Raw genomic sequence first — 27,594 nt, forward strand, 5'->3', positions numbered from 1 at the left:
GAGAGGGTTACCCTTTTCTGAGGGGAAAGGGAGAGGAGAAGGAAAATGGAAAGGAAGGGGAGGAGAGGAAGAGGGGCAGCTTTGGGATGTAAAGTAAATAAACTAAAATTTTTAAAAAGAATAAAAAATAGAATGTAGAAGAAAAGAAACATTCCCAATAAAGAAAATAAATTATCTGAGCATGGTGGCACATACCTATTATCCCAGAACTCTGGGAGGAAGAGGCAGGTAGATCACTGTGAGTTCGTGGCAAGTCTGGTTTACAAAGGGAGTCCAGGACAGCCAAAGCTACACAGAAAAACCTTGTATCCAAAAAGGGGGAGAAATAAAGAAAAGAAATTTATGTAATAGAGTGAATATGCTCACTTCTCAATTTTATGAAGCATTCACTATTTCACCATAAGTCATAAAATTCTAGGGGAGTCTTCTTTTTAAAATCTGGAAGTCTCCTCATTTGTTCTTACTTTATTAAGGGTGTTGGTCTTATATAAGCTTTGCAGAAATTTCCAAAGGGCTAATGGAACTTTTTGGAATGATAACCAAGTGGATTGAAACTTGTCTCTTATTTGGTACTCATTGTACACCAAACAGTGCAATGGTAATTTGAGGCTTATGGTGATTATACATTTCTCCATCCATGACTATGTACTTAGATATCAGAAAGTATGCATGAGTGGAACAATGTAACACAAGAACAGTTATTTAAATAAAGACTCTGGTCTTAGGAAAAAACTCTTCAAGTATAGTCTTAATCTTTAGCTGTAGCAGTTCATGGTGACCTCTGTAGACTTACTGAAGTCAGGTTCTTTATTTTGTCTTTTTACAGAGGCACTCCAGTTTTGATTTTATCTTTTTAGTCTAGATCTGAGAACCTGACAAGCATCCTTTCTGTCTTAACACTTCAGAATGACATTTTACAGTCAGCTTCTCAACTCCTCATCTCAAGTTAGCACTCATTTCAAATCTAAAATTAGATCAGATATTGAACTTCCCAACACAAGGATTTAAAACACTTTTCATTGGCATATGCACACAGAAATAGTGTGTGTGTGTGTGTGTGTGTGTGTGTGTGTGTGTGTGTGTGTGTACATGGAGATATATTTGCTCAAGAAGACAGAACAGAGAATCATAATAAATATAGGCATATGTATAAATACTGTATCTAGAAATTAAAATGAAATAATTTGCAGATGATTGGATTTTGCACTATAAAGTGTCACTGAAAGGCAACCAACATTAAGTAATCTACTAAAGAATTCAATATTCCACATGTACATGTGTTTGATCCAATAGTCAGTAATTAAATATATTGATAAAAACATTATGTGAACAATTACATAAGATTTAATATAATAATTTTAACATTTCTGAAAGGTCATTGCAAAGCAAACAAGCCACTCTTAAAAAACAGTATGAAGTTATGAAAGATATGTGGACACAGTAACATATGAAGGTTAACATTTCAAAGTAATCTAATTACATAGAGATATGTACTTAGATGGGAAGCAAGTTTGAAGATTATGGAATAGCCAAGCATTAAGGTATTGAGTTATGTTTGTGTTTATAAAATTTTATGATCTATTATATAAATAGCACTTCCAAGTCAGAGTTAATTTTAAACCCACATATGCAGATATTTCTATTTGTATAAATGAGGTTATATGGAATAATGCATGCAGTGTGGAGAGGTACCTCTGGAGGAAGATAAGGGAAGGGTAGCCTTGAAAACTTGGAAATTCAAGTTTTTTCTCATGTTACTTCCGTTGGCAGGCATGATCTTCTTTGTGTGCATATGCATGCATCTGCCTATATGTTTACATATAAAAATATGCATATCACTTATAAGGAAATGTACATATAATAATACTTCAGTAAGTTATGGAGAAAAACAAAATGATTACATGACACATTGTTGAGAGATTATTCTCCCAGATAATGAATGACACAGGAATGAGTGATCAGTTTGTTCCATATTTAATTAATTTTCTTGAAAATCACTTAATAAGTAATGATTGCTACCTTTTATAAAACATGAGATTGATAACACACTTTCCATTTGGAATGAACTCAAATGAAAATGTAGCTAATGATCTGACACACACTGCAGCAAAAATTTAATGCTAAAATAGTGAGATTTTTTTCATATGTGAAAACAGGAACTGATTCATAAAGAAACTGAGAAAAATTTAGGACAGTTCAGAGGTAGCATGCTTGCCATTAAGAAGGACTGCAGGATGCAGGTGCATAGGACAGAAAAGTCCTGTTTGCTCCCAAGTAGAAACAGGGACTCAGGCATCCAGGTGAAAGACTACCCAGCTTCAGACTGGAATGAAACAGAGCTCATAGGATGGAGGCAGAGACAAGAGACCAGTTTGAACTGGGGTGGTGTCAATGTCCTCTGGATTGACCAAAGGTTTTAGAGTAAAATGCTGTAAGATGTTGGTCAGGATTAAAAACATCTCCATGCGGGCCAGACCTTCTCCAATACAAGCTCTTCTTCCTGAAAAAGACATGGCGACTGACAAGTCTTTTAATTCTGATTCTGTGTTGACACACTTTGGATATATGTTAACCAATGACTAATTACTAACTTAATTACCCAGCAACTGACTGTATTTTTGCACTGTATTGATTTCTTCCTTTCCTTCCATTTCTCAGTACAAATTTCTTTTCCTTTTTAAATTTTAATATTCCTTTATTTCACAAACGAGTAATGTTGTTACATCATTATTACCCCTTCCTTTCCTGACTCCTAGACCTTCTGTATCACACACCATGCATTCTCAAATTCATGACTACTTTAATTATTCTTTTAATTTTTTTCCAAAACAGAGTTTCTTCATGTAACAGTCTTAGCTGTCCTGGAACTTGCTATATAGAACATGCTGGCCTTGAACTCACGGAGATCCACCTGCTTCTGCTTCTGGAGTAGTTCAAATAAAGGCATATACTACCATGCCTGGTTGATTATTCTTGTCAAATATATACAAATATGTGTAGTATGTATACCGAGCAAGAACCTACTGAGTGCATTTAGTGTCATTCATATTTATATGTCTTAGTCTCAGAGTATTCCTATATCTTATTACTAATTTAATTGACAGTTTCATGCATAGGTATAATAAATTCTGATTACACTTATTTTCTACACACACTTCCCAAATTTCACAGGGCAAGATCTCACTCTACTAAGCCTCAAATTAAAAAAAAAATGTATTGAAAAATATGTTACATCTGGGCATGGAGGCTCATGTCTTTAATCCAGTACTCAGGAGTCAGATTTCTGATTTCAAGACCAGCTTGGTCTACAGAGCTAATTACAGGATAACCAAACTTAAGCAGTGAACAAAACTATTGAAAACAAGAAGCTGAAAAATTGTATTTAAATAAGGGAGCCATGTTTCAGTCTTATCAAGCAGAAGAACTTGCCAACTTCAGCTATCTGGTATTAGAGTCAGGCATGTAAGAAACAGGTGGTGGAATCTTTCTGCAGCAAAGGAAAGGGGCTGAGGCCAGGTATGTGTCTGGGAGTACTGCATAGAAGCCCTGAAAGGCCACTGTGTAAATTTATAAATGTGACTCCTAGATTTTACTAGATACCCCAACATATAGGAGGTCCAGAATCATGGGATACCTACCAAGAAAAGCTGTTAACATTGTGGAACCATCTCAAGAGAGAAAAGTATGCTTTGGGCAACAAAGTTGTAAAGAGTTGGAGATCTGAAGAGCACTTTGAGACCAGACATGGAGATACAGAATTTGGAGTTTAACAAGCTTATTTTTGGTCTTGCTTTGGTCCAATACTTCCTTACTATGCTCCCTTTCCTCTCATTTGGGACGGTAATGGGTATCCTGTGCCACCGTATGTTGGAAGTGTGTGATCTCTTTTGATTTTGACTTTACAGGAGATTACACTTGAGTCTCCAAAAAGACTGAACTTTGGACTTTCAAACAATATTGAGATCATTATAGACTATTGGGACTTTTAAAGTTGTTCTGAATGTATTTTTGCATTATGAGATAGACACAAGCCTATGGGAGCCAAGAAGTAGGATGTAATTGTTTGAAAAAGAATAACTTTCATAGGCTTATATATTAGGGCATGGCATTACTTGACAAGGATTAGAAGGTGTGGCCTTGTTGGAGTTGTAAGACATTTTTAGAGAAAGTATGCCACTTGGGATGGGCTTTAGGATTTCAAATGTTCAAACCAATACCAGTATCTCTCTTTGCTGCCTACCAGTTCAGATGTAGAACTCCCAGGTACCTCTCCATCACCATGACTGTCTGCATGCTGCCATACTTCCTACCATGAAATTAATGGACTAAAACTTCTGAAATAGTAAGCCAGTCCAAGTTAAATGCTTTCTTTTATAAGATTTGTCATGGTCATGGTATCTCTTCACATAACAGAACAATGACTGAGACAGTACATGTAAAATGTTCTTTGGATTTACAGTGACCTGACTCCTCTGGTTAGAGAGAAAAGCCTCAGTAGAATCAGAGCTCCCAGAAGGAGCTCTTGAGAAGCTCAGCAGAATCAGTAGTGGAGCCTCTAGATCAATGAGAAACAGATTCAAATTGAGATTCATGCCTCTGGCCTCATGAATATAGCTATTAATACCACCCACAGGATTCTTCATGTACATCCTCTTCATGTCACCTAGGCCTTAACACATATGAATACAAAGCTTACTTGCCTGCTGAAAAAGCCATAAAGTAGTCACTCTTCTTGAAATTGCCTCGCTCATCCAGAAAGTGGCCAGGGTCAAACTTCTCTGGATTGGGAAACTCTTTGTCATCATTCAGAACAGAAGTCAGACATATCATTACACTTGTGTCCTGAAAGAAAGAATACCAAAATTGGTTTTGAAGGAAGTCATAGAAATGAAAAGTCATATGTTCCATGTGAAAGACCACATCAATCGTAGGCCTAACAGGTCTTAAATACTATAATTTGCATTCCATGTTTTTGCTCATTGACCTCACAGTCACTGTCACTAGTTTGTAGTTTGATGCCAGTAGCTTGCCGAATTAAAGAAGTACTGTAGAGTGAAGCAGTCTTGATATACCTTCAGCAGTATCATCTCCCAGGGCAATGCCATTGAAAATTCATCTCAAGTTGGTGGAAGAGGAGGTAGAAAGATTATAAAAGCCAGTGGAGCTGGAGGAATCAAGGCCTTCTAGACACAACAGGGCTGGTAAGCTATATGAACTCACCAATACCGTGGCAGCATACACAGAACCTTCAAAGACGTAAGGCAGATGGAGTCCCAGCTCTGAGAAGAGATATGGATACATTGCCCCAATCTTAACCCAGCAGCTATCCCAAATTAATAACTACTCACCTAGATAAATGGTTTCTCCAGCAGTTTCTCTGGGGACACAAACAAGCACACTTTATAGCAGGCAACATTGCCCAGCAGTAGATACCCAACATAAAACTGACTGAATGCTATGTTTTGGAGGATTTACTCACATAATGCACTGTCAGGCTTTTTTTTTTTTCAATTTACATGTCTTTTGTTTATCTATTATGGTTTCTGGGATTTCTGTGTGTGCCTCTGTATCTGTATGTCTTTCATGTACTTTTTCTTTATCTCCCTTTTTTTTTCATTTTTTGGTTCTATTCTTGTTTGTTTTGTTGTTGGTGTTTTTGTTTGTTGTTTGTTTCTTTAGTTGCCTATTTCCTAATGAAAGAGAAAAAGAAAGTGTGTAGAGTTGGGTGATTAGGGAGGTAGAGAGGGTCTGAGAGGAATTGGGGGAAAAGAAACCATGATCAGAACATACTCTATGAAAATACTTAAAAACATTTTTATTTCAACAAAAAAGAAAATCCATCTCATTGACTTTAGAACAAAGTATTAGTCATTTTATAAAACCACGTTGTTATTTTCTTCCAAAACCTTCAATCTATGAATCAGAAAAACAGCAGAAACAACCTCCCCTCCTAAAAGCTGTGTTCTTTCAGGAGAATTGTAAGATTCTGATAGATAGAGGCAAAAACTTCTAATTTCAAGATTATTAGATTATTGAGAGAAGTAGAATTATAAGCTAATATAATTAATTAGAGTTTACTTTACAAAATTAATGGAGTCTTAGCCTATGTCTTAGCCTTGAGCTCTGTAACCATACAGAGGCCAACATTTCAGTGGTTTATTTTATTTTATTTTTTTTAAATCTTTTATTTTTTTTATTAATTACACTTTATTCATTTTGTATCCCCCCATAAGCCCCTCCCTCCTCCCCTGCCGATCCCACCCTCCCTCCCCTTTCTGCATGTATGCCACTCCCCAAGTCCACTGATAGGGGAGGTCCTCCTCTCCTTCTTTCTGATCTTAGTCTATCAGTTCTCATCAAAAGTGGCTGCATTGTCCTCTACTGTGGCCTGGTAAGGCTGCTCCCCCCTCAGGGGGAAGTGATCAACGAGCAGGCCAATCAGATTATGTCAGAGGCAGTCCCTCTTCCCATTACTATGTAATCCACTTGGACACTGAACTGCCATGGGCTACACCTGTGCAGGGGTTCCAGGTCGTCTCCACAAATAGTCCTTGGTTGGAGTATGAGTCTCTGGGAAGTTCCCTGTGTTCAAATTATCTTGTTCTGTTGCTCTGCTTGTGGAGTTTCCGTTCCCTCCAGCTCTTGCTATTTCCCACTTCTTACATAAAATTCCATTCACTCTGCCCATCAGTTGGCCATCAGGCTCAGCATCTGCTTTGACAGTCTATACTGCAGAAGCTTTCAGAGGCCCTCTGTGGCAGGTTTCAAGGTTGTTTCCTGTTTTCTTCTGGCTTTCAGAGGCCCTCTGTAGCGGGTTCCGAGGTTGTTTCCTATTTTCGTTTTCTTCTGATGTCCATCCTCTTTGCCTTTCAGGATGGGGATTGAACATTTTAGTTAGGGTCCTCTCTTTTGCTTAGTTTGTTTAGATGTACAGCTTTTAGTGGGTTTATTCTATATTGTATGTTTATATGAGTGAGTATATACCGTGAGTGTCTTTTTGCTTCTGGGTCAACTCACTCAGGATGATCCTTTCCAGGTCCCACCATTTACCTGCAAATTTCATGATTTCCTTATTTTTCATTGCTGAGTAATACTCCATTGTATAGATGTACCACAGTTTCTGCATCCATTCTTCAGTTGAGGGGCATCTGGGTTGTTTCCAGCTTCTGGCTATTACAAATAAAGCTGCTACAAACATGGTTGAACAAATGTCCTTGTTGTGTACTTGCGCCTCTTTTGGGTAAATGCCTAGGAGTGGTATGGCTGGATCTTGAGGAAGCGCTATTCCTAGTTGTCTGAGAAAGCGCCAGATTGATTTCCAGAGTGGTTGTACCAGTTTACATTCCCACCAGCAGTGGAGAAGGGTTCCCCTTTCTCCACAACCTCTCCAGCTTGTGTTGTCCCTTGAGATTTTCATCTTGGCCATTCTGATGGGTGTAAGGTGAAATCTCAGGGTTGTTTTGATTTGCATTTCCCTAATGGCTAAAGAGGTTGAGCATTTCTTTAAGTGCTTCTCTGCCATTCGATATTCCTCTGCAGGGATACAAGGCACATATCTAAACATAGCAAACGCGATATACAGGAAGCCTATAGCCAACATCAAACTAAACGGAGAGAAACTTAAAGCAATCCCACTAAAATCAGAGACAAGACAAGGCTGCCCACTGTCTCCATATCTCTTCAACATAGTGCTGGAAGTCCTTGCTAGAGCAATAAGACAGTTGAAGGAGATCAAGGGGATACAGATGGGAAAGGAAGAAGTCAAATTATCACTATTTGCAGATGATATGATAGTATATATGAGTGACCCCAAAAACTCTACCAGGGAACTCCTACAGCTGATAAACACCTTCAGCAAAGTGGCCGGATATAAAATTAACTCAAAAAAATCAGTAACACTCCTGTATACAAAAGACAAAAGGGCTGAGAAAGAAATTAGAGAAACAACACCATTCACAATAGCCACAAATGACATAAAGTACCTTGGCGTAACCCTAACCAAGGAAGTCAAAGACTTGTATGAAAAAAATTTCAAGTCTCTGAAGAAAGAATTAGAGGAAGATATGAGAAGATGGAAAGATCTCCCATGCTCATGGCTTGGCAGGATTAACATAGTAAAAATGGCCATCTTACCAAAAGCAATCTACAGATTTAATGCAATTCCCATCAAATTGCCAACACAATTCTTTACAGACCTGGAAAGAAAAATTCTCAACTTTGTATGGAATAACAAGAAACCGAGAATTGCTAAAACAATCCTCTACAATAAAAGATCTTCTGGAGGTATCTCCATCCCTGATCTCAAGCTGTACTATAGAGCAACAGTTATAAAAACTGCATGGTACTGGCATAGAAACAGAATGGTGGATCAATGGAATCGAACAGAAGACCCAGAAATAAACCCACACACTTACGGACACCTGATTTTTGACAAAGATGCCAAAACCATACAATGGAAAAAAGATAGCATCTTTAACAAATGGTGCTGGTCCAACTGGATGTCTACATGTAGAAAAATGAAAATAGATCCATACTTATCACCCTGCACAAAACTGAAGTCCAAGTGGATCAAAGGCCTCAACATAAAACCAGACACATTAAATCGGCTAGAAAAAAAAGTGGGGAATACCCTAGAACTCATTGGTACAGGAGAAAACTTCCTGAACAGAACACCAACAGCACAGGCTCTAAGAGCAACAATCAATAAATGGGACCTCATGAAATTGAAAAGCTTCTGTAAAGCAAAGGACACCGTCATCAAAACAAAGCGACTGCCTACAGACTGGGAAAGAATCATCACCAACCCTCTATCTGACAGAGGACTCATATCCAATATATATAAAGAACTAAACAAGCTGAAAAGCAACAAACCAAGTAATCCACTTAAAAAATGGGGATCAGTGGTTTATTTTAATCACACAAAAATTATCATATGTGTATCCTACCACAGCAAATATAAAATAACAATATATGAAATGTTTTTATCTTTAGTGTTAGAGGTTACATGTAAGCACATTCACATGCTAAAACCATTATGACAGTTATGGCATCATAACCATAGCCCGCCATGATTGGACCATGAAGGTAAAATGCCTTCAGATCTGACATCCTTCCTATATCAGTTTAGAAAGAGAGTGGGTGTTCTGACAAGATACATGGTTTTGGGTAAAAGGAATGTGTGATTTGGAAGCATTCGATAAGAAATAAGAACACAATGTAAGGTCGCATGGGCTGCCCATCAGGGCATTTTGCCTGATGATGCAAAGGAAAGGTGTTGCAAGGCACAGCAGCCTTTGCTTACCAACTCTCTATCTGGGCATATACCCTGATTTCTGAGAGGGTTAGAGCTGTAGCTAGAGTGTCCCTAACATAACAATACCTATGGTAAAGAGGGTAGAGAGAGAAAAGAGGACTTAGAAGTAACTAAGAGCTCCGAAAGCATACTAGACTATCTTCTGTAAGGCTCTGGCTAGGGGATTGACAGCTTACATGAGGGAGGCAATCCCATGACATGATAACAGAACTACCATCAGGAGGGTGAGAGCTGAGATACATACACTACTATTGAGTAATACACCTAGAAAGGAGAAGCTGAAGTCCCTGTATGTCCAGGGGGAAAAGGTCATGATTAGAACATTAGATATTATATGATAACCCCATATTCTTCCAGAAAAAAAGTTGACAAAGGAACTCTACCTGAGATAATATCCATGAAAAAGGCTAAACCACAATGGCAAGAATACTGCTTAGACTAATACAATGAAAATAATCTGTCAGCTCTTTTAAGTTCCTTTGAAAATAACAAGCAACACCTTTACAGGAAGATAGTATAACAAACTCCCTTCAAAACAGCATTCAAATGCTTAACAAGGTTTAAAAAAATATAGTAGGTACAAGAAAGAAAGAACTGTAAGCCTTAATGAATGGGAAACTATCAATTAATATGAATGACCTGTATTATTGTCTAGATTTAGAGTGATCATATAAAACTTCAAAATACAGCCAAATACAAATGTAACAGTTGTAACCAAATGTAGAGGAGGCACTGCATTTCTAAATGAAGGGATTTGTAATTAATATAAACAAGTACTACAAAGTATAGAATATTAGTAAATAAGCAGATTAAGATTTTACTAGATGAAATTAGAAGTATTAGAAATCATCCAGACTTTAGACAGAGGACAGGGAGTCTTGTGGAAGAAGGGGGATATAAAAGCATGTGGAGGGGACAGAGCCACACAAGTAGACCAACAAAGACAAAAAAAAAAAAAGCTGGGCCCAGGGGGGACTGCTAAGACTGATGCATCAACCAAAGACGATTCAAAGAGAGGATCTAGACCCCCTTGCCAGATGTTGTTCAAAGACAGCTCAGTTTCAGTATGGGTCCCTAATAGGGGGAGATAACACAGTTTCTGACATAAACTCTTGGTTGCCTGCTGCTTGATCACTTCTTCCTGGTGGGGTGACCTAGCCAGCCCACAGTGGAAGAGTATCCTGGCAGTCCCGATGGAACCTGATAGGCTAGGATTAGACAGTAGGGGGGAAGACTTCCCTTATCAGTGGACTTGAGAAGAATAGGAGAAGAAGAGAGAGGGAGGGTGGGGCTGGGAGGAGATGAGGGAAGGTGCTATAACTGGAATAAAAAGTGAATAAATGGTAAATAAGAAAAAGATCAAACATAAGACATTGGTGAACTTAGAGATCTATAAATAGGGAACCAGCTGAGATATTCCACATGATGATCTCCATTCGAAACACACACACACACTTAGAGTAGAACTTGGGCAAAACTACAGATATTGTGGAATCTGAAAGGTGCTTGAAAAATGAAGACGAAAGGGGAGGAGGTCCTCCCCAATCCATGGACTTGGAAAGGCGCAGGGAGAAGCTGAGGGAGAGAGGGTGGGGTTGGGAGGGAATAAGGGAGCGGGATACAGCTGGGATACAGAGTTAATAAAATGTAACTAATAATAATAAACAATAATAAAAAAAGGCACAAAAGAAAATTGAAAATAGTACAAAATGTGGTTTCAATTCTCATGGTATTGTCCAGAGAAGAGCTTCTAGGGGAAAGGACTGAATGACTACATCTTGGCTATATAGCTCTAGTCTCCTACTTAAAGAACCAGTATCAACCTTCCTGTGTAAAGTCCACACAGAAGCCAAAAAGGAAAGGAATACATCCTAGAAACAGAAAGGCCAGAGATAAAGGTCCCAAAACTTGCTGGGTGATATCGATAACATATCTGGAGATTTCATGAATTAGGCATGTTTAGACCAAATGTTAACATATGTTATAAAATACTCAAAACATTTCCTGTGACCACCTACATAATGCAAAGACATCTTCAGACAAAGAGAAGTTCTGACTTTGCCTTCAGAAAACTTAGAATTCTATTAATATTAATTGATATTCAATAATATTAATAGTGCAGGGCCCAGGGAGATGCTCACTGGAGAACATGCTTGCCAAACAAGTGTGAGAACTGGACCGATGTTTGAGTGGAATCCTTAAACTAGCTATGTGATGTTTAAACCTGTGAGTCAAGTAGAATAAACTGATTTTATTTACTATAAACAATGTTAGTAAAACTAAGTAGGAAAAAGTGGCAGAAGCCTATAAACTCCGGTGCTCAGGGGGCTAGTTCAGAATAAAATAAAGTTTCAAATTAAATTATATATATATATATATATATATATGTGTGTGTGTGTGTGTGTGTGTGTGTGTGTGTGTATGTATGTATTAAATATGTGTATGTAAATGATACCAAAGTGTTTGATATCATATCAGTTTACTGAGCTGCATAGATGAGTTCCTCCAAAGCAAGAAAGAGGACAACATTATATTGGACTTCTTCTATGTAAGTGAAATGGAAACTATGGAGGGAAATGTAAGTATAGAGAGAAATGGAAACACAGAAGTATGGGCAATTGACCAGAGCAGTAAAACCTATTAAAAGTAATCATGTGGACAGCAAATTGCAGTAACAGATAAAAAGGGTATGGACATATCAATGTACTAAAAGATTTTTTATTTTAATTTTAGTTTTATTAGTTACAGTTTATTCACTTTGTATTCCAGCTGTAGACCCCTCCCCAACCTTCCTCTCCTTCACCTATGCCTCTTCCCCAGTCCAATGATAGGGGAAGTCCTCCTCCCCTTCCATCTGACCCTAGCCTATCAGGTCTCATCAGGACTGGCTTCATTGTCTTCCTCTGTGGACTGGTAAAGCTGCTCCTCCCTAGGTGAAGGTGACCAAAAAACCAGCCCATGAATTCATGTAAGAGACAGTCCCTGTTCCTATTACTGGGGAACCCTCTTGGACACTGAGCTGCCATGGGCTACATCTGTGCAGGGATTCTAGGTTATCTCCATGCATGGTCCTTGTTTGGAGTATCAGTCTCACAAAAGACCCCTGTGCCCAGATTTTTTGGTTCTGTTGCTCTCCTTGTGGAGCTCCTGTCCCCTCCAGGTCTTTCTATCTCCCCCTTCCCTGTACTCTACCCAAAGTTTGGCTCTGAGTCTCAGCATATATTTTGATACCCTACTGGGTAGAGTCTTTCAGAGGTCCTCTGTGGTAGGCTCCTGTCCTATTTCTTGTTTTCTGCCTCTTCCTATGTCTGTCCTGTTTGCCTTTCTGAATGAAGATTGAGCATCTTGCTCAGGGTCCTCCTTCTTGCTTAGCATCTTTAGGTGTACAGATTTTAATATGTTTATCCTATATTATAAGTCTAATATCCACTTATAAGTGAGTATATACTATATGTGTCTTTTTGCTTCTGGGATACCTCACTCAGGATGATCTTTTCTAGATCCATCCATTTGCCAGCAAATTTCATGATTTTCTTGTTTTTAATTGCTAAGTAGTAGTCCATTGTGCAAATGCACCACAATTTTTGTATCCATTCCTTGATTGAGGGACATCTGGGTTGTTTCCAGCTTCTGGCTGTTACACATAAAGCTGCTATGAACATGGTTGAGCAAATGTCCTTTTTGTGTACTTGAGCATCTTTTGGCTATATGCCTAGGAGTGGTATAGCTGGATCTTGATGTAGCATGTGACATTTAAAAGAATATCAACAAATGACAGACAAAAGTAGCATAAAATGAGGAGTAAGAAGTTTGTGTGATGATTCTAGAACCCTTACGCAAGGTCAGGGCACCTGCAATGACATTATTTGATTGTTGACAGGAAAAGATCCCTAGTGAGGAAATAGATGAAACACGTCTCACCTTGGGAATGTGGTATCCTCTAAACTCCACATCCTGTGTTGTTTTACGAGGCAAAGGAATAGGAATAAGATCAATGTATCTCTGGATCTCATGCAACACAGCATCTGTGTAGGGCATTTGGTTCCTGTCCTGCATGCAGGGGCTCCGGTGGTTGCCAATTACACGTGCAATTTCTTCCTGAATTTTAGCTTCAAGATCAGAAATCATAGTTTTTATGAAAAGAATTATCTTTCATATGATTATTGATCATGTTCAAGTTGTGGTAGAAAGTAGAGTTATAAAACTAAAGTTCCTCCATCTCTTTAAGAGGAGAAAACCTAATACAAAGATGACACATTTCTATATATGTGACTCAATTGAAGCCAATATAAAACTCCTAGAGATTATAAACATTTTTAGCAAAGTAAGAAGATATGAAGTTAACATATAAAACCAAAACTTTCCCATATACCAATTGCAAACATGCTGAGAAATGAATTGGTAAAACAAACACATTAATAGCAACATCATACACATATAATTGTTCAGTAACAGGAGTAGGTAATGAAAATATAATATTTAGGCAAACCGAACTCAGAAAGAGAAAAACTGCATGTCCTCCCTCATAGGTGGACCCTAATATTCTGTCTATGTGCATATATATAAACAATTTTAAGTGTGGAGACCAAGGGAGAGTAGCATCCAGTGATGAGGAAGGATTGGCATATAGGTAAAAGGACCATATGGGCATGAAGGAGGAGAGGAGTTCTGGGTAATGCTATGGGAGGGGTGATTTAGTAAATAGAACTCCAGAAACTCATGAAATAAAGTCAATTATTGATAAGAATATTATGAATTTAAAAGGCCTTTTCAAAAGAAAGGAAATGGTCAGTTGAGTGAAGAGGGAGCTGACAGGATAGATTTATATCTAGAATATACAATGAACACAAAACAAATAATCCAATCAAAGAACGAGCTACAGCCATGAATGGAGTTCTTAAAACTAAAGCATAAGTGACTAATAAATATTTTTTAAACTATTCAACATCGTTGATCATCATGGAAATACAAATTAAAACTCCTTGAAGATTCTATCTCACTTGATTGAGAATGGCTAACACAAAGAAACACAACATCAAATGCTACTGAGAGTATGGTCAAAGACCAACCATTAATTGCTGTTTGTGGGAGGACAAACTGGTCCAACAATTCTGAAAATTAGAGTGAAGATTTCTCAAAAAGCTAGAAATAGGATCAGTAATGACCCAAATACACCACTCTTAGGTACTGCCCCAAAAGACTTTATATCTTACTATAGAGATATTTGCTCATTCTGGTTCACTGTTGCTCTATTCACAATATCTAGGAACTAGAATAAGCCTAATATTCCATGCCTAATAGATGTACGTTAATAGATAAATGGAGAATTAAAATATTGTACATATACACATTGGTATTTTATTTGACTGTGGGTAAAATGAAATTTTAAAATTTGAAGGTAAGTTGATGGAACTAGGAAATCTTATCCTGAGTGAAAAAATAAAAGTCCAGAAAGACAAATGCCATATGTTCACTTATAACCTAAAATGATTAGATTTAAGTCACTCTTCTTAGGACAACATTTATTTCTGGTACTGCAAAGCTGGTAAAATACCTATTTTAACAATGTTACAGGCTTACAAGGGAAAGCTATTGCTTTTGTTTGGCTAAATGAATTTGGCACACATCCAATTGCCTTCTAAGAATTTTTTATTATTATATCTATAGGTTGGTGCTCCTCCAAATTTGGTGGAAAAGCTTCTTTTTATAGTAGGTGATAGTTATTTAAGAGGCTGCTCAAAGAAAATAAGTGATGTTTGAATGTTCAGCTATAAATGGGAAATCTATATTAGCCCCTTCAAGGCTCAGAAAGCATCTCAGAGGAGGGCACACAATGAAAGTAACACATAGCCATTGCTCTCTTGAATGATCAGCAGCTATGATTAGTCACAAAACATCTGTACAAGGCTGGTCCTTTCAACCTTTCCTTATTGTGAGGGGAGGAATTCATGAAGCCCAAAACCTTTCTGAGTATCTATAAGGAGTTAATAGTTCTCATGATGTAGAGAGAGATTCTATTGAGTAATAAAGACACTGATGAATTGCTGATAATCCAGTAAATAACCTATCACCAGTGATCAGGAAAATAAACCCAATTAAACTATTGTTTTATTGAAAGAGAAAAACAGACATAAAAGTATAAAAGGGACCAGTTGGTAAGAGAAGGAAGTTATGGGGAGGGAAAGGAAGAAAGAAAAAGTTATGGGGTATACTCAAACTAATATATATGTATGAAAGTGTTGTAATGAAACACACAATTCTCTATAATTAATGTATGCTAACAAAAGTTTAGATGATGTATGGCTTCTGGAAAAGAAATAAAGTATTTAGCAAGTTGTAGAAAAAAGTGTGAAAGGAAGTCCAGTTCTAGTTGGAACCTAACAAAACTGTTACGCGTTTGTCACAACCCAAATCAAAGATTCTGCACCATAGCAGGGTAAGTAATGGCCGCTGCCATTCCATTCCCTGCTGTGGCTTAAATATTTCATCCTTTCTCTACTGTGATCTAGTTTTAATTGGGTTCTTCTAGTTGGAGTTAAGTGTGCTAATCATGCAAAGGCTGCCAGTACGGCCCCTTCAAGAAAGAGCGAGGTAGTTTCTAGTGGTATCTGCCCATTTCTACCCAGATACTTTGCCCACCCATCTGTGGTCATACCTGTGACCTCTGGGTGCTTCAGTAAAAGGAAAAGGCCATATTTCATTGTGGAGCTTGTGGTCTCTGTTCCCGCATGAAACAGATCAGATACGGTGACGATCAGGTTGTCCATGGTGAATTCAAACTTCCTATTGTGTTTTTCCTAACAATTGCAGGTGAGAGGAATTAGTTTTCTTTGTTCCTTTTAAAGTTTTACAGGTAACAAAATCATTCAATATGACCCAAACATTTTGTAGGTAAGCTAGACATTAGAAAGTGCTCTACCTGAAGATAAAAGTAGATATTTGGAACCCTTAGGATTCCTTCATGCAGTTAAAACATAATAGAAGTTACAAAGTTCCAAGTTTTTTTTTCTCGTTTTTCACTTCTAACCCATTGGAGACCATAAATTCCTCAGTGATCTTTTATGGATTTAATGCATATCGAAATATTTAACAAATGCTATCAGTTCTGGCACCTGCTGGCTCTTGATTACATTTAAAGTCTCTGGACTAAACACATACAAATCATAAAGCTGGCACAGCTGCTTGACACATTACCATCAGAGCTGAGTGATTGCTGCAAACGCTATCACTATATCGATAACTTTGGGGTTTGGTCTCTGAGTGTCACATTCTTGGGGACTGCATTATGAGTCATTTTCTGTCTTTTCCTGAGAAAACTATGTCTGACTCTTTTCAGGAAAAAAAATATTTTTTTAATTAACTTTTTCTGGCCATTATTTGGAAGTGTTTGCCCTAGAGATCATTAAGCAGAGATAAACACAGAGCTAGATGAGGCCCTTACTCAAAGAATCTTCTTGGGGTAACTCTGCCCGTGAGCTAACTCAAACTGTATAATTGGTACAAGGTGAACAGAGACAATTGACAAAGTCTAACTGGCCAGGAGAATAGGTTACAGATTCAAGGTCTCTTTCTATTCTATGCATAGAATTCTCTGAAACTGTAGTTTAAAATTAGGGGGTCATACAAGATACACTCCTGAAGAAAAAACATTCAGTAAATAAGATAGATTGCCCAAAATAAACTTTTTCTACTTTATAGCATAGATGATGAAACATATATTAAAGAAGTTAGGTATTAGTGTGTGCTATTCATAAAAAGACTAGTTCAGACGTTTTCTTTTTCTGGAGAGCTCTCAAACTACAAACAGCCAACCTAAAAGCAGACTGCCATGTGTTTACTTTGGAGAAGACATTCTTTAGAGTCTTTAAGTTGGAGTTATAGGGTTAATAATAATAATAAAGTCTGCTTTGTTTGCATTTTCTAATTGTCACTGAACTTGTAACCCCAGACATGTAATGAAAAATCAAACATGTAACCTGTAAAACTTGGATAGTGGTTAGTCTCTCTTTGTTTTGTGAAGTCTGTACAAATAAAGAAGCAACTGATTGCTAGGCTTCCCAATTCCCCTGACTATTGGGACTCAACTATTGTGACTGACTCAATCTCCAGAACTCCTTATCACTTCTACAACTCCTTTGGAGCCCTGACTCTCAGCTGAAGAAGCCCTGCCCCCTCCACCAACAGTGAACTCCTCAAAGTAATCTCACTTTACAACTATCATCCTTTAGCTTACCTTCCTGTTAATCTAAACTGGAGCTTCCACAAAGCTAAGCTCTACTGCAAAAACTTCATAGAGCCTCTTTAAAGAAAAGTCCTGTGTTCCCTAGGTCATTACACTTGCTGTTCTTGAAGACTTATTTGCATATAATGACATTTTCTCATCACTCTTGAATGGGCATGTATGTGTTTTCATTTGCCTCAAAGTAAAAAACTAACATAGGACACGGTAAACATAAACTTTCTTAGTCTAAACAAACTGAGAAGTTTATCGATCCCTAACTATTCTATATGATTTGCCCAAGAAGTCTGTTCTACAGACAATGAATATGGCCAGAAGGAACACTAGTTTAAACATCCACCTTCACCAAGAAAAAGAAAGCTGAGTCAGAAACCCACAAATGTAAAGTAGCAAGTCAGGGTCACCTGTACCTTTTCCATTTTAATCAGGAAATGGTCAATAAAGTCCTGAGGGCTACTGAGGTTCAGAGATTCTTGATGCCTTTTTATTTCCCTCAATATGAATGCTTTAATTTCAGTCAGAATCTTCAAGTATTCATTATGGCTTCCTGGGAGATGGCATAAAGCAGGGTAGGCACTGCACAGCTGGAAGATAAGCAAACTTGCATTAGTGCAGTCAGCAAACCTTCCAGGCCATACTTGGCCATACAGCACTACATAAAGGTGAGCTCCATGTGCCTCCTGTGCTCCTGCATGCCTGGCATTCGGAGAAGCAGGCACAGCGTGGATCAGCTGATCGGAACTGCCACCTTCACAGCTTGTGCAGCAACCCCAGATCATGTTCAGTTCCTGACAACAGATCTCCAAAGGGGTGTGCGGGCTAATCCCACCGTTCCCTCTGTCCTACTGAGAACACTGAGATGCAGAATTACTAGTCAGAAATTCTGAGACAACAAACTAGTGATAGCAGGGGTAGAAGCAGTCTTTACCCCAGTTGACCCTGCACATAGTTTACCAGTCACCTAAAAATGGCAACACCAATGGGCGTGCTAAGGCAGAAGGAAAAACATTGGTCCTAACCCCTACTAAGGACTGCTGACAGACCCAGAAGTCTTCTCTGAGAATGTCTCCTAATATGTTGCAGAAAACAAAGTGGTCAGTTCTGAAGTCCTATACATACAAGCAACAGTAAACATACTCCGCAAGTTGCATTTATATATATTTGTGTGTGTGTATGTGTGTGTGTGTATCTAACAATTTTTAAAGAGGTCATAAACTTGTAAAAGAGTAAATGGGGTGGGGCCTGGGACAATTTGGAGAGAGAGGACATAAACTTGATGGGATAAAATGCAAGAAAATTATGTAATTATATTTAATTTAAATTAATAGCTAAGTCATCAAGCATTCAGCACTTGCTGCAATTAAGAAACAGTGCATCAAAAGCTCAGTACAGTATCTGAAGTTCATTACCATCTGTTCCTTCAGGATTAAATAGTCTTTTCCCACCTCAAGCATCTAAAATGGTGCAGCCAGCCAAGAGCAAGGACATCCTCTGACTACTCTCTAGTAAAGGGAGGAAACACCAACCAACCCACAAAAACTTTGACCCAAAATTTACCTTGCGCACAACATGTGTAGGGATAAAGATAGAACAGAGACTGAGGGAATGCCTGACCAATGCCTGGCCCAACCAAAGACCCTTCTTTCATTTCTTCTTGGAAAGTATTCCAATGTAGTGTTCCAAATATATGACTTCCAAGACAATGATGTAAATGCCTGCCAAATATTCATGCTTTTAAAATGGATATATATGCATATGTGTGTATACATATATAAATATATACATACATGTATAATGTGTGTTCATTTATATTTACATATATTTAATATTTTATATAATAATTTTTGTGTAATAATTAATTGTATATGTATATAAACAGACATATACATACAATAAAAAAGAAATCTTGAATTTGAATGAGAGCAGGAAACAGAGAGTTACATGGGAGGACTTGGAGGAAGGAAAGAGAAGGGGTAAATGATGTGATTATAATCTCAAAAACTTTTTTTAATATACCCAGTGGCTAGCTATTTAAAATCTGTCCTTTTTTAAATTTGGAATTAGTATGAATTAGGGACATCCAATACTTCCATCTTATTATAAATAACAATAAAATATTAATTATAACCTTTTCTTTTAAACAAGAAAGAAAGCTGAAGCTTCTTTGGGCAGTATACTTCATATGGCTGGACAATGGCTTCTTGTTCCAGTACTAAAGGGCAATAGTTTTATTTGCTCTCCATTGGCTTTGTTTTGTGGAACAAATTTTGTAGAAATTTTGTAAATAAGAGGAACCTAAAACCATTTAAATCATCTTCACATACTTTTGGTTGGATTTTTCTTTGTTGTTTGAAAATGTTTGTGATAAGGTATCACTATGTAGCCCAGGTAAGGCTCAGTCTTACTATGTAGCCAATGCTATATCACTGTACCCATCAATTTAGTTGCCTCTAAAATACTGTAAACCAATATTGCCCTTAAAGAGAAGATTCAGGGGTTGAGAAGATATGTTGTTCTTGCAGAGGCTAGAGGTTCAATTCACAGGACTTTAGTCAGGCATCCCACAACCACTTATGACTCCAGTTTCAGGAAATACACTACCTTCTTGTGGACTTAGAGGGCACCCGCTCTCAGATACGCACATACTCACAAACAGACACAACTGACACATAATTTAAAAAAAATTTAAATCATAAAGAAAACTTTAATATTAGACATACCAACACAATTTCAGCAACTCAGGAGGCTGAATCACAAATATCATGACTTCAAGACTAACCTGGGCTGTATAGTAAAACTTACAGAAAATGACAATACAAAGAAAAATCTTCAGGTTATGCAGCCTGATATTATCAATCCCCGACTAACTGCGTGATAATATGTGAACAAAGAACTGCTAAAGTATTTAAATGTAGAACTAATTGGGGAATGTGTTTGGCTAAATTACCTAGCGGATGGAAATTAGATTTTCTCAAGTATATTCTAACAAAAACAAAACTGAAAGAAGTGAGGAAGGAAGTGAAGAAAGGAAGGGGAAAAATCAACAGGAAAAGAAAAGATTCTCCAATAAAGGGGACAGTTATAGGACAGAATTTACAAGGCAGCTCATAGCTTCTTACTGCCCTCCACACCTTGTAAACAGTTGACAAGTCCGTACTTTTTTGAAGTTGATAACCACCCACATCCCCTCAGAATGCCAGTCCTTTGAGAAATCTGATTTCAGGACCACAAATCTCATAGCCAAATTTGCATTTGGAAAGTGAGGACACAGACAGGAGTCATACAACATTTCACATATAAATAGAACCCAACCCACCTGGACCCAAGGAGATGTCAAAATTTCAATAATTCTTTGAAAATTCTTCACGAAGCCTAGGAATGTATCATCATTGTAGTCAAAGCGATGCTGGAAAATGACAGCAGAGATCACATTGCAGGGAACACAGGCTAACAGAAAGTTAGGGTCACAGGGAGACCCTAGAACAAAGGAAGTTAGAAGTTGATATACAATTCTTATACAGATCTTAAATTTTCAAATTTAAAGAGTTGGGAGTGTGTGCTACCTAGAGAGGAATCATCACTATAATCTCCACAGTCCTGAAAGACACTGTATTCTGTGTCTTCCAAATAAACTATCCTGTGTGCTCCATCTAATTTGTAGTCTACAGATATTCTTTTTTTTTTTTTAAACAGGCTCCTTAAGTCCTACACTTACCGCTCTTAATCAATTTGAAATTTTTAAAGCACTAGCCCTTCCTTGATCTTTCACACCATTTTCAGGCCAAAAGGGGCTTTACCCTGCTTTCCAGAAAATATCATTATGTACTAATGAAAGTATCCATTTGCTGTCACATGTGTGACATCTGCACACTGCCTCTGGCACTGTCAACCATCATACCACAACCTCAAAAGAAAAAAGACAGCTTGATCTAAAGATGAAAGTTACAAGGACAACAGGCCTACTCACCTAAAAAGAAACTTTCAGTGTTTTGAGTTATGCAATAAGGAAAGAGTGGACCTCACTAAGAGTGTGAGGTTCAATGGAGAGGTTGGATGAAGATAATTATGAATAAACATGGGTCAGGAGACAAGGGAAAGTCATAATCAAGTGTAAATATCCCTGTTCTTTCACAACATTTTCAGACAAGGTTTGTATTGTTTTTCATTATATTACATTATTATGTTATATTTATTATATTATATATGCAAAAATCAGTTCCCATATATGTATAAACCCCAACACATTGTTTTACCTATTCAAACTTCAAAATATTATTCTACAAAGTTGACAGAGATCTCAAAGATCTGCAATGACTTTCAGACACTGTACGCTTTTATGTTACTACATCAAAGACTGAGATAAGTCTATCAGGCAGAAGTAGAGAGATTGAATGCACTACACTGCACCTAAATCAATAGAATACTATTACTCACACCTTAACATTCTAGAATCCATCAGAAGTTAAACACATGAAAATATCAGCACATTACATTTGAAAATATACTCACAACAGTCACACACACAATGCATGTAGCATGCTCTTTTCTGTTTCTGCAAATAACTGATACATATGTTGGTACTATATATCACACATTTAATGCCTGTTTACACACTTCATTCTGACTAATTTATCCTCAGATCAACAAGATTATGCAAATATTGTCTTTAATAATTATGTTTTATAAAATGCCAAGAAACTGTTAAAAATGATGTTTTCAAACTTCATATGATATTGGTTTAAAACACAATGATTCAACCTAGAAAATAAAATACAGTTATGCTAATTATGTTCTTAAAAACATTTAAATATTGGTGTTCTAGAACGTCACATATTTTGTGACCCTCACCTTGCTCTTCCTGTGCTCCTGCCCACTCTTTCTCCTCTGCTGTGTCCCACACCTGCAGCGCACACACACTCATGCATGGAGATTTATACTGAGGGAGGTCCATAATTTCCTTTCCTCCCATGTGAACAATTTACTTGACACATTAGATAATTTTGTCGCCTTGTAATATTTCTCAAGAAGTTACTGGACAATTTTCTTATTTTTCAAAATTAATGCAACCAAACTGCATATCTTTCCTCCTTCAGCCATAGCTAGTCACTTTTCCAACCTTCTGCCATTCGGTGTGGTCCTGTTGCTAGATAAACCCTGCCAATATCAGGTTGGTTTTCTATACTACTTCCATATCTAATTTAAAAAGCGTTTCTTATTTTCTGTGGTTATATCTCCTTCCGTAATCACATGAACACAAGAACCATAGAGAATACTGAAAATTAACTGGGCAAAAGCTAGTCAGCTTGGGTCTTGATAACGCTGGCATTATAGTTGCTTCATTTCTTACTGTTGTCATGAGAGCCAAGTAACTTCTAGTTATACTTCTGAATTCATGACTTTTTATTTAAAAAACCTATTTGTAATAAAAATTCATCTTCCCTATCAAATATAGAAATATATATGCACCATTGGTTTTTCTCAATTCTTCCACCAGACAAAGTGCTTCCTCCTGAATTCGATGTTCAATAGACTTCTTTCCCATTCCCATAGACCTTAAAACCATGAGGGAGAAACGCCGTGTTTGCTTCCATGTTTCTCCATTGCTGAAAATGATTCCTGTTAAAGCAAAAAAAAAAAAAAAAAAGAATTCATGAATTCTAGTTGACAGTATTCAGTTCAGGAAATAATACTCAGTCCTACACAGGCATAAAAGACATGGTTGTATCAATCACACCTTATCTGACACCTTTCTGAATGCAATCTAGTATTTAATGCAACCAAAATGCAAATCTGACACCAGATTTCACATACTGATGAGCTTGTTTCCTTTAACTTCTCAAAACCTTAAAGTAATTCAGTGTATCTTTGGTCTCCTCCATTTGCCGACAACAATGTTGAAGACCATGAAAGCAAAATACTTCCTTTACGATCACACAAACTAAAAACTGTGGTGAGACCAAATCAGTGCTAGATTTTCTGATTGTGTATAAATTTTAGAAAACTCAAGAGGCAATTCTTCAGAGAAGTGAATACTGAAATATGATTGGGTGGTGACGTGATTGCCTAGCATGGAGCGGAGATTGCATATGGATGCAGAGAATTCTGCATTAGAAGGAACTTCACATCACCATATTCCTCAGAAAAGGTGTATAGTAATTGAGGTGTTACTCTTTGCATTTTAACATTCATTTACTCCTTGCTTTCTAAATGCAAGGATCACACAATACATTAAAAAAAATCTTTAAAGATGACCAGGGTAAAAAATAAGCCCATAAAAAAAAAAAAAAGCTTGTCAAGGAGGAGTCTTAGAGAACAATACAGAGGAACAAAAGGTCCATTATTAGATTTACCATCACTCATTGCTCCATCAGACAACAGAACAGCTTTACATCAGTTTGAAAAACCAATGATTAACATACAATTGGTTTTTTTATATGAGTATTCAGCTTATGACTTCTTTCCTATGAATTACTGAAAAACAGTTAAATGATCAGTGTAAACCATAATATGAATATTAAATATTTCTCTGTTCTTAGGTTATTGACATATTATAGTACGCCCTCCTAATATTGAACAGTAAGCTAAATTTCCCAGTCATGCATGCAACCATGGAAGACAGTAACCCATATTCTAAAACGCCATGTGAGGTGATAGTGTTTGGTAGATTAACTATGGTAATTACATTTTCACCTTAGACTAGTTTTTGCTTTGATGGGTTTGCAAGGATGTGATCTAATCATGACTTGATAGACATCTACACTTAATTTTTAAAAGCATTTCCAATTAGGGGCAATAATTTCCGCAGGGAGAAACTATTTCTCTCACTCCTAGAATTCCTCAGTTGACTGTAGTTCTATGTGTAATAGGGTTGAGGCCTCATAGCATTCTCTCCATCCATTTTGGCATGTATATAGGTGTCATTCTTGTTCACCTCACATTTGGGAATTCAATTGATGAGACTTCATGGGTATAGCTTCTGAGCGTATTAAGAGACACACTCTCACAGCAAACACCCAGTCTTCTGTCTGTTACAGTCTTTCTGCCACACTTGTTCCTCAATGTTGCCTAAGCCATAAGTGCAAGAATCTGTTGTAGATGTATCCGTTGGGACTGGGCTCCACAACCCTGCACTAATTGGTTATCCAATACCACATAGTCATCCCATACATACAAGTAGCATTATACATACTGTGCATCATACATGCATATACATATATGCATACAATAACAATTAATGAAAAAGATGTCATAAATTAAAAAATCAAAGGGGTACATGAGAGGGTTTGGAGGGAGGAAAGGGAAAGGAGAAATATAATTATATTATTGTAATCTCAAAAACAATTTAAATAAAAAATAAAACAATTTAAAAGAAATAAAAATGTTTTCAATATCAATGCACCACATAAACACCAAGTATTCCTATGGTTTTCTCTTAGACAAGAATTGCTGTGTTTTATCCAGTTTCCACTATACTAAAATATTTCTTTTAAAAGTAAAAGAATGAATAGAAGTCTGTAAATATTCATTTCTACACTGGTTCTCATACTCTATACACTCTTAAAATAATAATAGACAAACGGTTCTCAACCTTCCTAATGCTGAAACCCTTTAGTACCATTCCTCATGTAGTAGTGGCCCCCAACCATAAAATTATTTCATTGCTACTTCATAACTGCAATTTTGCTACTGTTCTGAATTGTAATGTAAATATCTGATAAGTGGGATATCTGACATTCGACCACCAAAGGTTGAAAACCACTGATATCGATCCATCATACCTCAGCCCATGAAATATTCCTATCCTGCTGGTTTCCGCACTGTGCACACTTTTAATGTCATCTACAGCCATACCACAGTCCATGAAGCCTAATACTTAGTGACTCAGATATTTTGTCACTTTGCTTTTCTATTCTTTTGTCTCAGTATCTTTCTTGCTATGTTTACTGGATAAAATATGAGTATTCCTTAGTCAAAAGTTCAAACTTAATGTTTGATGGGGACGCTGTGATGTAATGTTGTAATGTTAATCAGAAAATTAACCCATTCAGAAAAATGGGTTAAAGATCCCCTATAAGCAATACACTCTTTTAGTGACCACTAGAGATAATGAGAAAATGTTAAAAAGTAAGAAAAAGGAGCCTGATTATTCAGTGGGCAGTGGACACTGTGTCTGTGTAATCAAATACAACACGAAATGCCATTAAAATCTAATATATTTTGATAAAAAATTATCCAAACATTTAAAAAATGAATCATTTTTACAGGAAAATGGAAGAAACAGTAAATTATTATTACAAGTAAAAGAATCCAGAACCTTAAAGACAAATGCCACATTTCTCTCTGTTATGGAGAACCTCACAGTGTGTGTGTGTGTGAGTGTGTGTGTGTGTGTGTGTATGTGCACATGTGTTTATATCTACAGGGAATAAAAGAAGAAAGACCATGAAAGAGGAAGAAGATATCAAAAAGGAGAGATTACAAAGAAAAGATAATATATGAAAGAAGAGGTGGGGCTATTGGAAGGGTAGGGGAATTGGTAAGAGGAACAGGAAGGGAAAAAGCAGTAGGGATATTAAAATTTTGAGTTAAGATTGCACTAACATGACATTAAAAATGTGTTTTGTATGTGGTCATTAAATTATTTTCAATTTTTACAAATGTTTTACAAAATTATTCATGGACTCATAAGTACTTCTATTTTCTTAGTTTTCTTCCCTATTTAGCTTTGTTATCTCTTGTTTAATCCTGGATGTGCCCCACAAAGGATCATACCTAACTCTTGACTGTCTTTACTGAGTAATGATGATTGCATTTTGCCAGAAAACTCATCTCCACGGTCAATCAGAGCTTCCTTCAGTGCTTCGTATCCATACAACACCACAGTGGGCTTCATGCCCAGGTACACGGTGAACACAGGGCCATACTCTTTCGCTAGCTGAAAATGGAGCCAGGTGAACAGTGAGGGGAATAATTTCATTAATACCAAAGAGATATTTTAATATTCACCCACTCATTGACTTTAAACCCATCAGTATAATAAGTAATGACATTTAAACAGCCATTATAATTATGACCTTGACAACATTGCTGTTATTTTTCTTCTACACAACAACAGAAAATGTGATACATACGTGTTCGAATTTCACTTCAACATTTTCCTGATAAACCCATATTTGCATCAGATTTCTCTTCCAGTCTACTACATTATTATAATAATTGTTTATTTATAATAATTGTTTATTTAATTACATTGTTTATTTAATAAACAATATAATAAGCTTCATGAGGACAGGACATTTCTTCCAGTCACCTCACTGTACACTAACAATTATCTCCTGCCATCCATTCTCCATATCATCTTTGGGCTGAGGCTGTGTCAGGGAAAAGATAGATTTCTGGCCATCCCTTCAGCCTTTGGGAAATGGCTGCCATGTAAATCAATGAAGAGAAGTCATTGACTCATTGTCCAGAAAATGGTATAATAACTCTCAGAATTTCTGAATTCTTAGTTATGTCCTTAAGTTTAAATTAATATATTATCTAGTAAAATGTAGACTTGAAAACTCATAAGGCAATAGATATTTTAGTAACTGAACACAATTCTATCTTCACTGCAATTCATCAGAGAACAATTGCTGTACTGAAAAGGGACTGAGAACAAGACATGAATAGAGACAATTCTCATAAGTGCCAAAAATCACTTCTCCAGATCTTACTATTTCCCACTTCTTTCACAAGGTTCCATGCACTCTGCCCAACAGCTGGCCATAAGTCTCAACATCTGCTTTAATAGTCTGCAGGGCAGAGCCTTTCAGAGGCCCTCTGTGGCAGGATCCTAACTTGTTTCCTGTTTTCTCCTTCTTCTGATGTCCATCCTCTTTATTTATTATTTATTATTATATTTCTGGGTGGCTTTATACAGGTGTCAACCCAAAGAAAGTCTCTGTATCTTTCTCTATCAAGTGGCCACCATGAAATTAAAATACCTTTCCTTGCTGTACTTTTAACTTTTATTCAAACACTTCTTTTAAGACAAGTGACC

General features: G+C 37.0%; 1 protein-coding gene across 1 annotated transcript in view; it reads right to left on the minus strand.

Moving 5' to 3' along the window:
• Positions 1 to 1,958: 1,958 nt before the first annotated feature.
• The window catches only part of LOC129665104 (cytochrome P450 2C70-like), a 37,072-nt gene continuing 11,436 nt past the window's right edge, over positions 1,959 to 27,594 (minus strand). The window contains exons 2-9 of the mRNA XM_055591628.1: positions 26,325 to 26,487; positions 23,019 to 23,168; positions 20,869 to 21,029; positions 17,963 to 18,136; positions 15,969 to 16,110; positions 13,235 to 13,422; positions 4,701 to 4,842; positions 1,959 to 2,500 (exon numbers count right to left, since the gene is read on the minus strand). Coding sequence (XP_055447603.1) covers positions 2,319 to 2,500; positions 4,701 to 4,842; positions 13,235 to 13,422; positions 15,969 to 16,110; positions 17,963 to 18,136; positions 20,869 to 21,029; positions 23,019 to 23,168; positions 26,325 to 26,487 — 1,302 coding nt within the window. The 3' untranslated portion in view covers positions 1,959 to 2,318. The remainder of the gene's footprint in view (positions 2,501 to 4,700; positions 4,843 to 13,234; positions 13,423 to 15,968; positions 16,111 to 17,962; positions 18,137 to 20,868; positions 21,030 to 23,018; positions 23,169 to 26,324; positions 26,488 to 27,594) is intronic.

The sequence above is a fragment of the Psammomys obesus genome, unplaced genomic scaffold, assembly GCF_907164565.1.
Source record: "Psammomys obesus unplaced genomic scaffold, mPsaObe1.curated_primary_1811, whole genome shotgun sequence".
NCBI lineage: Eukaryota > Metazoa > Chordata > Mammalia > Rodentia > Muridae > Psammomys > Psammomys obesus.